The sequence below is a fragment of the Condylura cristata genome, unplaced genomic scaffold, assembly GCF_000260355.1.
Source record: "Condylura cristata isolate star-nosed mole 26May11 unplaced genomic scaffold, ConCri1.0 scaffold00045, whole genome shotgun sequence".
Classification (NCBI taxonomy): domain Eukaryota; kingdom Metazoa; phylum Chordata; class Mammalia; order Eulipotyphla; family Talpidae; genus Condylura; species Condylura cristata.
The window spans coordinates 2,946,434-2,958,831 of NW_004567146.1; the positions used below are offsets into that span (position 1 = coordinate 2,946,434).

The 12,398-nt window shown below is 43.1% G+C and overlaps 1 protein-coding gene and 2 non-coding genes across 3 annotated transcripts; 2 read left to right on the top strand and 1 right to left on the bottom strand.

The window, feature by feature from the left end:
• Window positions 1-2,103: 2,103 nt before the first annotated feature.
• Window positions 2,104-2,185, bottom strand: TRNAL-AAG. Its single transcript has one exon. It is a non-coding gene; the product is annotated as a tRNA-Leu (tRNA).
• A 1,470-nt stretch (window positions 2,186-3,655) lies between these two features.
• TRNAP-AGG lies at window positions 3,656-3,727 on the top strand. Its single transcript has one exon. It is a non-coding gene; the product is annotated as a tRNA-Pro (tRNA).
• Window positions 3,728-6,757: 3,030 nt separating this feature from the next.
• Window positions 6,758-7,265, top strand: RNASE12 (ribonuclease, RNase A family, 12 (non-active)). The gene has a single exon (XM_004694689.2). The coding sequence runs from the start codon at window positions 6,758-6,760 to the stop codon at window positions 7,190-7,192; it is 435 nt and encodes a 144-aa protein (XP_004694746.1). The 3' UTR covers window positions 7,193-7,265.
• Window positions 7,266-12,398: the final 5,133 nt, after the last annotated feature.

Below are 12,398 nucleotides of genomic sequence, written 5' to 3' on the forward strand. Positions count from 1 at the left end.
AAATATACAGTGGCTTTTACTCTTAGAATAAAAATCATGATCGTTCTCTTGCCTGTATTTCTCTGATATGAACTCCTACAACCTTACCTCCTTCTCACTCATGGACTTTTGGCTACCCTGATCTTTCACTGTTTTTCAAATATCTTGTTTCTTGTTCTAGATCTTTCCCTTGTTCCTGGAATATATTTCCTCAGATTTGTATAATTTCCTACCTTCTTCTTTCTGTGATCAAATGTCACCTCTTTAGAGACATCTTCCTCACCACAGCCAAAATAACCTCTAATTTTCATTGTTCCCTACACAACTTTATTTCTTATACAGCACTTATCACTATTTGACATTATTGTATGTCTTTATTTTCTTCTTTTCTTTCCCTCCTATTATGAGATAAACTCCAGAAGGTCAAAGGGTTCATTACTCTCACTACCATACCCTCAGTTCTTAGAACTGTGTATGATACACAGTAAGTGATGAATGAATGAATGTATAGTATTCCTGGATACATCTGATGGCCTCCAGAAGCTATAGTGAAACAGCGCTTATTTCTGGCTTCTGCAGACCAAATTAGAATTTTCCCGAAGACTAGGAGCCTTGCATATGGGTTTACATTACCAATGCAAAGCCTAAATTGATATTCAACTCTCCAAATTAAGCTAAATACATGATTCAAGATTCTCTTCAATAAGAAATTACTGACTTCTGCTCACATGTGGGCACCAGAATTACAAATATCTATTTCAATAATAACAGGAATTTTAAAAAATATATATATATATATTTAACTACAGCCTTCTGTAGACAGTACTTGATCTTCATTATCCAATTTCTAGGAATTTCAAGTCAGATGAGAGGAAAGAAAATGTTAACTAGGTTCTGTGACCTTGAATATGGAAAAATATATATTTAAGTAATGAAAATACAATATTTTGACTGCCAGACTCTGTTCCAAGCACTTTATATGTGTAAACTAATTTTCACAATAATTCCCTGAGTTACATATTATGATCTTCTACATTTTACACACACGAGGAAACTGAGGCACACAGAAGAAAAGCAACTGGCCCAACATCACACTGACATGAGAACTGAACTCTGATATTCTAACAGCAGACGGTCCTTGCAATGACCTCCCCACATGGCTGCACTGTCTTTACAGTTTTGTTTTCTGTGTGATGTTTCAAGTTTAAGACCAGCTTTTTTTTTTTTGGTCTGTGAGATTTCTTTGTAAGTGGGCATTATGCTTTATTCACCTTTCTGTACTCAACAGTAGAACAGTGCTATTAACACGATGTCAGATTACACTCTTTGGTGAGTGAAGAAAGACAAAGCAAGACTTAGATTTATGTTATTAAAGGCATCATTATTATCTTGCGATGGGGTTACTGTATTTCTTTAACAAGAATGTTGAAAGATTAATCTACTTTATAATAAGTCCTCCCGTAAGCCAAGATAATAGTACACATATTTATAGATTGCATTTGAATATTACTGTTCAACTTTATTGATTTTTACAATTATGTACGTTTAGCTATAGTGAGAACAATTAGTTAATACAACACACTTATTGACACCTTAACATTCTATAAATTGCATTTCCAAGGACAAAAAAATCAACTGAAAGGTAGTAACTATAAATGAATGCAGATAATGTAAAAATAATTAAATATTTGTAGGGCACCAATGCCTGAATCTCCCATCTGTTTAAGAACTAATAAATTGACTGCTAAAGTTTAATTTGAGATTTTCAACCTGAAGGAGCAAGGGGTGGGAAAGGGCGATTTTTATTCCTATTTATCTGTATTAAATCAAGCAGAAAAAAGAAATCAGTTTTCAACAGACTCTGAACGAAAATCTATGAATGAAAGGTTAAAAAAAAATTGAATTATGAAAGACAAAAATAAGACAGAAGGTCACAAAGCAACGTGTAGGCAGAAACTCTGCGGAGTAGAAATTAAACGCCAGCGAGAAAGGTCTTTGAAAAGACTGTTTTCTTTTTCCTGGAAGAAACATAGCACAGCAGCGAAGTCTTGCCTTTTTTATGCGAAATACAGCGCAGCAGCATATACTTGGCTTTTTTCTATACAAACGGGTTCAAAAACGTAATGGCAGCGGTGGGATTCGAACCCACGCCCCCGAAGAGACTGGAGCCTTAATCCAGCGCCTTAGACCGCTCGGCCACGCTACCCGTTGGGAAACGTTCGCTCCTGCATTCAGTATCTTTCAATATCTCCTCTCCTTTCACCTGTGGGGCGTAAACTGGTGTTTTCTTCGGTTCTCCCTAACTTCTTCCCCTGGGGATTTGTTTTGCTTTCTGCTTTAAGTCACACTGCTTGAGATTGGTGGAAACAATGTCTTGGAAGGGCGTCGCGAGACACTATCTGTTAGGTTCAACTTGTTCTGAGAGCATGTCCCGAGAGGGGCACCCCAAAGGGAGAGGCCTGTCCTGGGGGCTCCCTGCGAGGGCGCCCTGCGACGAGAGCTTTCGATAGTCCAAGGATGCCGAGTTTGGGGTGGTCGGCAGACCCAGCCCCGGCTCTGCGCCTCGCGGCCGGCTGCCTTGCGCGCGGTGAATTGCAGAGGCTGAGGCAGGCCAGGAGACGTCCCCGCGCCCGCGACGGGGGGGACCTCAGACCAGACCCGATTTCGGCGGGGCGAGGGGCTGAGGGGTTGTGCCAGGCTAACAAGGGGCTTCACCCCGCCGCGGGGTCACCCTCGGCGCCACTGTCCCTGACGGCCTCACGCTGCCCTCAGCGTCTCTGGCCCTCTCAGAAGCGAAGACGTGGGCTGCAGTTATTCCCCCTGATGCCTGAGAGTTTATTCTTAACAAAGATGAGCTTTCCATCAGGCGGCAGGCATCAGGTGAGCCAAAATGGGGCTTCCTCAGCACACCCAGGAGCTGTGGAGGAAAAACAGTCGGATAGGAGGCGCTCTCGTAACAGAGTGCGGCTGACGGCAGTTTGCCAGCTGTCAGCCCCGCCACAGGCGCCCCGCGCCACCCCGCCGGATAAAGCGTGCAGACGGGGCTGCAAAGCCAACAGGGTTATGTCCGAGGCCGGATTCGTGGGCAATCAGCTCGAGTCTGCTGGGAACCTTTCCTCTCGCTGAGGAGCGAGCCGGAGCGACTGTGGGGGTCTGAGAGCCCTGAATTCTTACTGAGTGGGTGAAGATTCCACACACACATTTCTTGAGACTAGCCTCACTGATCCATTCCATAAAATGATCAGAAGAAATCATGACACCCACGTAGCTACTCGCGTGTGACGGTCCCCAAGCCCCGGGAGACGGGGTGGGGGTGCTGACGTCTGCAGGCCACCGGAATCCTAGGCTTGAAAAGGGCCACAAGTTCCACCTCATAGTCAGCGGCCGTGCAGCTAGGAGAGGCGTGACACTCTCCAGCTTCACCGTCACCTATCGCTAGTGAGTAATATTTGTGATATGCACACCTACCTAATAAACAATGTACGACTATCAAAAATTTAAAAAGATCTGTGGTGCTGGACACGGTCTCCGGGAATCTGGGCGAGAGAGCGTGCAATGACTACTTTGTCCACTAGGCGTCACCCTATGTACATGATGGTTAGAAAAAGTTTACAGCTGTGGATGTGGCTAAAACTTTCTTTACTAAAGTTTTAAAATCCAGCTATATCATATAGGTGGCTCGTTGGTCTAGGGGTATGATTCTCGCTTAGGGTGCGAGAGGTCCCGGGTTCAAATCCCGGACGAGCCCAATTTTTGCCTCCCACTCAGTCATCTTGCACCCACCCCCAATAAAACCTTGAATTTATTACAATCAAAGACCATTACATTAAGTATTCATGTTGTTACATGCACACTAATTTCAGGCTTCTATGCTTAATCTTTTAACAGCTGCTCCTTGTGTTATTAAAAGCACAAGGATAAATACCAAATGTTATCATGTACAGTTTATATAGTATGTCTTCTACCAAATCATTATTTCTATAATCAGTCATTTCTCTTTGGAGCCACATATGCTGCGATCAAAGCATTCTCAAAAGGTATGTAAGGACAGGGACCTTGCTTAGGGCAATCTGCCTTCAAGCTTATCTCCCATGGACTCACAGCACAACAGTCATTTCAGAGATCCAAATAAAGTTAGAACAAAAAGAAATGGCTTGATTTGCCCCAAGGGGAGAACAGTACCCTTAGCGTGGGGCTTTATCTGTAAAGCACAGATAGTTCTGATTTAGAACATGTCCTGCCTTTGATCAGATGCAGCTGGTTCTTGGACATAGGTGAGCTCCAGTATGTTCTCCCTACCTAGACAAGGTGACAGGGTGGGTAGGGAGAAGCTGCTTGGAAGAGCACCCAAGGCTGGAGAAGGTTCTGCATGAAACTTGTACTAAGAGCACTTTAGAAAACAGTTCTTGGTTGCCAAAGGCAGCAAATGACTCCCTCCAGAATAGGGGTGCTTCATGTCTTTGGGGGCAATAGTAAAGGTTCTTGAGTTAAGGAAGTTTTCCACCATACACAATTGTTAAATTGATTCTTAAATGTTTTCTTTTTAAATTAAAAAGCATTTGTTTGGGCCCTTCCTGGTGGTGCAAGGAGTTAGGACGCAGCACTGCAAGCTAGTCGCAGCTGCTTAAGTGCGAGTTCCGGCCCTGAGACCCACATGGCGCAGCAGACCTCTCCTGACCCGCCTGCTTCTCCCCTCAGCAGTGTACTTCGTTGATCTGCCTGTTGTGCTCCTTGCTCTGTCTCTGGTGAATCCTCTCACCGCCTCTGCACCTTTGGCCTGTACTCCAATTCTGTATGGATAAATAAATACATCTTTTTTTTTTTTTTTTTAAAAAAAAAAAAAAGCATTTGTTTTGGGGGCATATTTGAATGATTCTGAGTTCCTGGATGATTGTATGAATAGTACCTGATGTGCCCACCTTGAACTTATTCTGAAATGTAAAGACAGGCCTAGCTGTTTTGGTTAAGGATAGATTTTGATTTAAGGATGACCTGTCTCTAAACTTAATACAATGTCAGGAAATCAGCTACTTAGAAGTCCTGGCAGGAAGTGATGAACATGCTAAGATACCAGTGTACTCTTCATACACTGGAGTTGGATGTTTCCACAAGATGGCGGGCAAATCAAAATGCACTGTGTGGGAAGTCGGTTGGAGAACTCTGCACTTGTATCTCTGTGGCATTGTGCAACCCATCCAAAATGGAAGAGTTTGAATTCTGAGAAAATACTCATTATGAAATGTTTTGAAAAGTAAATAATAACTCTCTGGTTGTTCATAATCACAATCTAGATGTTGAATTAGGAAAACACATTCTTCGGAGTCTTTCCCAGAACCTTCTATCCTAAGACAATTTTTCTCCCCCAAATGCTTTTCTTTTTCCCAATTAGAAGACAAAAATACATACAGAGGAGACTATGCAGCTTCTGTTTATAAGAGAACTCATTTCAGGGCAAGATGTAGTAAAATGCAGTCTATTTAAACAGTCCTGTATCAAATCTCCAGGAGATGGTGGCAACAAAAGAATTGTGCTGTCTCAATGCCTGGAGTTACTGTCTTTTACCAAATGCTCAACTCCCCATGCAGGTTTCCCAATGACCATTGGTCTATAGTTCCCAAATTTCACTGTATGTTAGAATCATTGGGAGATTTTCATAATCCCCAAGTCCAGGGAAAAAACAGTTATAACGGAATGTCTCAAGCTGGCAGGTGAAACGCCCAGTGGATTGCAGTAGTCTACAGAGTTTCGGAACCATTGCTGTTCTCTCCAGGAGCCAGCACTTTATCAAGTCTATGTGACTGTCAAGGAGTTAACTCCGCCCTGTTCTGGGAATGAAACTTGCACTGAGGGCGAGACTCCCTACTCTTGTCATCTTGTACCTCCACCTTGACTTTTCTGCAATTCATCTCTTTCCTAGTGAAGTGGAGATAACTGTTAGTTCACAGATAGTTAAGGATTGACTGAGAAATTGGGAAATAGACAATAGTGTGTCTAAATCAGGGCTTTAATAAATGTTTTGAAAAGTTCACGTTTGTTTACTGAAGACATAGTCAGGACCTGCCTTATCCAACCCTCCCTCTGAGGGTTCCTTCCCAATGGCACCAGAAGGCTGTCCCCCATGCCCCTCCCTTCCTGCTCTGCCCACTTTTGCCTGCCCCACACTCAACTGGCTCCCTACCAGTGTGTCAGGGAACAGAGAGACACAAGGGCTGCCTCAGATCCCCGATCACGAGGATATGTTACCTGGCAGAGTTCCAGTAAAAATGAAAGGTGAGAGCAGCTAGAACCAAGTAGGAGCAACATGAGGAGAGACTGGTAAGGAACTGGGGAGAAAGGATTAACAGATGGTGCTGAATGGCTGGAATTGGGTGTTAAAGGTAGGACACTTCTGAGAAAAGAAGCCACTCAGCAACAGGAATAAACTGGTATGTTCCGCTCTGTTGAAACACTTAGGAGAAACAGGAGAGGAGACAGCTTGTCAGAATGTGTGGAGACAACACGAACCCCACACATGAGGAGGAGTTAGGGAACAGTGCAATGCCAGCCTCTGAGAGCTGCAATAGTCAGAAAGGGCTTTCTCTGGGAGCTGTTCCCGCAGCTGGATTTGCAGGACCAGTGTGATTTTCACCACAGGAGAGAAGGAAATAAAATATCCCAAGGATGATGGGGCAAGATCAAGGGGGTGGGGCTGGAGCAATCTGACGAAGCTTTGCTATGTCTTGTCTTCTCTTAATGTTTAGGAGTTAGAGCAAAAAGTGTGAAGGATGTCTTACCCGTGATGATTCTAATGGTGGTGATTTTCCTGCTGCTTCTGTTCTGGGAAAACGAGTCAAATGAAGACATTGTGAAGTCGACCTTAGAGCACTTGCACGTGGACTACCCTAAGGAAGACCTCAGAAGGTACTGCAATGCCATGATCTTCCAAAGGATCATCAGGGAGCCTGACAACTCCTGCAAGAAGGAGCATGTCTTCATCCACGAGAGGCCTCGAATCATCAACAGTGTTTGCAATTCTCCCAAGACAGTGGCTTGCCAGAACCTTTCTACCATTTTATGCTTCCAGAGTGAGATAAAGTTCAAAATGACAGTCTGTCAGCTCATAGAAGGTACCAGATATCCCGCCTGCAGATACCACATCTCCCCCACAGAAGCCTTTATCCTTGTCACTTGTAACAACATGGGGTCAGTTAATTTCCAGGGATATGTCAGATAACTTGAGACCAGCCCCTGAGTCTCTTCCCTCTCAAGGGTGTGGAGCTGGTTCTCAGGCACGCTGGGTTGTAGACGTGGGGTAATGCCAGAAGCCAGTGGTAATTCATTTATTCTTTCAGTATTGCTAAGTGGTTAACTTTATTGTTTCAGTCATAATAATAATTTAAAAAACCCGTTACTGATTTAAGCGATAAACTCTATGTATGTTTTATTCTTTGTTCCTCTTGTTCGGTCACTTGATGAGAGCCAAGAGTGAGTCCTAGGCAGGAATAGGACTAGGGTGAAGTGATTGAAGACTTTATTTCACATAAACATTTTAGGGGCACCACACTCTCCTCCCTCCATCCCAGTTACCTAAATAATGTCTTAAAGACTCAAAGTCAATGCAAAAATTGATAACCCCCCCCCTCAGTGGCACAGAGGGTTAAAGCACAGCACTAAGAAGCTAAAGCCCCTTTAGCGGGAGTTGGATCCCTCCCACTGGGGAGGTGATCATGTCGTGGCAGACCTCTCGTGACCCGCCCACTGCTCCCCTCAGCTGTGTACTTCATCAATCAGCCTGTTCTGCTCCCCACTCTGTCTCTGGTGAATCCTCTAATCCCAGTCTCTGGCCTTTACCCCAATTCTGCATGCATGCATAAATAAATCTTTTTAAAAATCCTTAATGAACAAAATACCTGAATGTTAAATTAAAACCTAACCTGACAGGGTTGGATTGAGAGCAAAGCAAGTTATGTGAGTTGTGCCAGAGCAAGATCAGATCCTGTTATTTAACGTTTTTATGTTTGTTCATCAGGGGTTACATTGCATTAAATCTATTTTTGAAATGCTGCATTAAAATATTACTTATTTTGAAAGATAAACTCATGCCTTCTTCAGCAACATGGATGGAGCTGGAAGGGATCATGCTTAGTGAAATAAGTCAGAAAGAAAAAGAAAAATACCGGATGGTTTCACTCATAGCAGGAGCATAAAGGACGGAGGTGGGGGGAACAGGAAATAATAAAAATGAGCTACTATATACCAGAGACAATTTACGGGGTGAAGTGGGGAATGGGGTCAAAAAGGGAGGGGGGAGTGCATGGGACTATGGTGATGGCACACAGGTGACCTGGTGGTGGGAAGCCCACGGGGATTACAACTGAGATGGAAAAGGTACAAAATGATGTAAAAATAAACTATTATATTGTTTTAAAATATATTATGTATTTTGATTGCTGGGCTTTTCTTAGCCTTCCTTTCCCTTACCCTTAAATACTATAACTGGAGCGAATGTCCCATCCTCTCACCCTGATTCCAGACTTGATCCTAGCAGTAGAGACAATTGGGGTTGATGTCATTTTTGGATGACATCATTGTCATTGATATCAGCAGGCTTGGAGAGTAAGGTCCTTGGGTTCACTCTGGAAAAGGTTTCTCCAGAGCTCCACTTTCAGCGGCACACAGCAAGATTCTCCACGAACAGAGACATTAATTATATTTAAAAGAAAAGATTTATTAGGGAAAAGGACTGAAGAGTAAAAGACACTTGTATAGACACAAGCAGGAAGAAGCACGCAGGGATGTGAGGGCGGAGTCCGTGAAACCTGTACCTGTTACAACCTCCCTACAGGTATCTAACCCACATCTGCCTTAACCAGTCCAGGGTCAGGAAACAAGCAGTTTCTTCATTACATGCTTGCTGCTCCATGTGGCTTCCTCAGGTCTCCTTCTGGCTCTCCATCCAGCTTCCTTTTCTTCTCTCCTGATTCCTTCTCTTCTCTCCGTTTTCTCTGCTCAGCTCCACCCTCCTTCTGGGTGGGGCAGGGAACCTGGAACTTCCCCCTTTTCCTAGGGACCACCCAGTTACAAAAACTGGCCTTGTGGGGGGAAGGGTTAGCACTGGGAAGTATCAAGAAATAAAAGCAACTGTGGTCATTTTGGGGTGGATTAGAGCGTCACTAATTCTCAACTATCACATTTCCACCCCATAAGAACTAGAAAGTCATACAGAGAGCTGGAAAAGGTGCACTGTTCCAGGCGCAGGCTTTAGAAGGCCTTTCCTGTTCTGTTCTTTTCAGCTGAGAGACTTCAACTATTGCATTATTCATTTGGATTTAATTCCAGGTCAGATCAAAACAGGAGGTACACCCATGCGGGTCACTAACTCTGCCTTTTGTAAGCATCAAGTTCTAACTGCTGAGTATAGAAAGTGTTATAAGTATTACCCACTGGAAAAATGCAATTCTTGTTTTTGTTTTTGTGATTGAAGTTATAGCATTATGTAATCCTAGTCAACTGGTGCTTCTTTGTAAGGTCTGTTAAAATTTTTATTTCTTTTAAAGTATTACTATAAGTGTCCACCCTGGTGGCACAACAGGTTAAAACAGTACAGTGAAGCTGGAGGTAGCCGCTTCAGCAAGAGTTCAATCCCTGGCCAGGGAGATGATTCACATGATGCAACATACGGCTCCTGACCTGCTCCCCTCAGCAACGTATTTTGTCAGTCAGCCTGTTCTGCTCCCCACTCTGTCTCTGGTGAGTCCTCTCACTGCCCCTGCACCTCTGGCCTGTACCCCAGTTCTGTAAGTAAACAAATTTTTTAACAAATTTTTTTAAAAATTGCTTTACAATGCCACTTAGTAATCCCTCTGAAATATATATGTATGTACACACAAATATTATCTAAAGCACTTAATGACTCTTCTCAATTTTTTTTTCTTTTTTAAGATTGTGGTTAAATATAGATCCTGGGACCCACGACGTGCCCTTTAGAAAAGGCCCAGACAGACAGCTTCCTTTCCACCCACATGTCTCAGGAGCTCTAACTCTCCCAAGACATTCAATGGCAAGAGGAAAAGAGGACTGGAAAGGCTAGTTATACACCCCTTCTCAAAAAAACATTCTTCACAACAGCCAAAGGGAAGAAGCAATTCATCTCAATCTTTTTCTGAAATAATTTATTGAAAAGACCTAAAATGTTCCCTATTTTGTTGGTATGTTTTACTTATCATAAGTTATACTTTAATGTATGCTAAGAAAGTATCTTTCAAACTCTAGTGGACTAAGATTCGCCTTGAGAATTTATTTAACATGCTTGTTTCTGGATCCTCTTACAGAAACTAATTAATGAGGAAAAGTCAGGGAACCTAATTCCACAAGTGGTCTACTATATGGGGTCATGAAACAAAAACCTATGAAAAATTGCTCTCCTTTCTCTCTCACTCCCTTTCACTCATTGCTACATCCACACCCCCACCTTCTGGCTAGACAACCATGAATATACATTCTAATCTGTCCATTCCTAAAGTTTTGAATAAGCATTATAGTGATTGAGGATTGCATTATAAAATGTTTTATAAAATGATAGGAAAATCAGCATGTTATTTGCACTTAAGCAAATAAAGATGTCATCAAAGACAATAGATTGTTCATGAACAGAACTGTTTATTGCGATATGTAAGGTATCATTTTTTAAAAAGATTTGTTTTTTACTTATGCATTCAAGGACTGGGGTGTAGGCCAGAATTTCAGGGAGTGAGAGGATTCATTAGAAACAGAGGGGGGGATAAACACACCCACACTAAAGAAACAGAGTGGGAAGCAGAACAGATGCCCTGACTGAAATATAGTGCTGAGGGGAGCAGCAGGTGAGACCTGAAAGGTCTGATGTGCCATGTGGGTCAGCTCCCTGGCTGTTCATAGAATTCCTGCAATAGTGGCTGGTGATAGTGCGGACTTTAACCCCTTCAGTACCAGGGAGGCCCTATTAGGCAATTTTTTAAATTGGGAGTGAAAGAGCAGATTTTATTCCTCCACCCAAATTGATACTTAAATAATGTATAAGCCATATCAATAAAACCACCTCTTACTGTATTTCCTTTCAGACGTTTGAACATCTAGAGAGAAAATAAGTACTTTAACGCACCAGAATAGAGTCCAGGTAAAAGTGTATGTGCTTCAGGAGTGCAATGGACATGCAGAAGCGTGAACGTAACACATGAACAACTGACACAGTAGGTAGTCGAAAGCTACAGGAAGAAAGAGGGGTCCTGGTCTGGCCCCAGGACTGTCCTCAGAGGTCACAAAGTCACAGGAGCCAGAGCTCTGCTGTCCGCGGCAACTGTACTCTTGTCTCTGCCCAAGAAGTCCCAGAGGCTCCGGGGTCCCACACACAGGGAGGTTGCTTGGGTCCTGGGGTACCCTACTACCTCACTTTTTGGAACAGACTCCCCAGAGCAGAAGCTTAGTGTGCAAGCAGCTGGGAAGAAAGGCTTGTGAACACGCTCACACCAAGAGAGCCTACTCTCGTGTCACCTTTCCAGGACTTCTGCTTTTCTGTTTCATTTTCTGAGCTCAGCTTCCATTTTCCTGTTCTCCCTACTTGCTGATCTCAGCTGCCGGAAGGAAGCATGTCAGTCAGGGCGCATCGGACCAAGATTTCCACGGAAACCTCTTTGCAATGTGTGCAAGGCTTCAGGAAATGTGTCCAGTTACCTCAGCCTCTTGTGGTTCCTCCTGTGGTCTCCCTATTTCTGCTTGCCTCTTCTTGAGTTAGGAAGGCACGTGGAGAAGGAGGCAGAGTCCTGCCTCAGGAAAGGAAACTGATGTGGCGGTTGAATAGCAGCTAAGAAAAGAAATGGGGAAATCAGACTGACTTGTCTCCTGAACTAAACTAGGAATTGGCCTGATCTTAAAATTACAGGCTTCTTAAGCAATCTCACAAAGATTTCTAATTATGACAAAAATATAAGCAATACTAAAATAATATCTTCATCATCAGAGTTTTTGCATGATGATAATAATGTTTGTGTAGTGGTTAGCACGGGCTTAACACAGAATGCTCAATGTTTTGGCATTACTTTTTTTATATTATAGTAATACCTAGAATATATATATCTCCGTTTCTTCAACTTGCATCTTTTCCCTTTGTACTCTAAGCCCATGCACATATAGTGTGGGACAATATCACACTATTCGGATCTCTCCAGCCCAGCCCTGGAAATACCCATTCTCTGATGCAGACAAGAGAGGACTCAATGAGGCAAGGTAGCCACAGAGAGACCTGGAGATCAGCATCCCATTAGATGTAAAATACTCAGCTTCCCTTCAAGGAAGGCCTCTTTGGAGTAGTGGTGATTAACAAGCAGCATGAACTAGCAGTGGAGAAAGGATCCACCCTTAAGTCTTCTAAGAAAAATGACATTTTCTGCTAAAGAGTAGATATT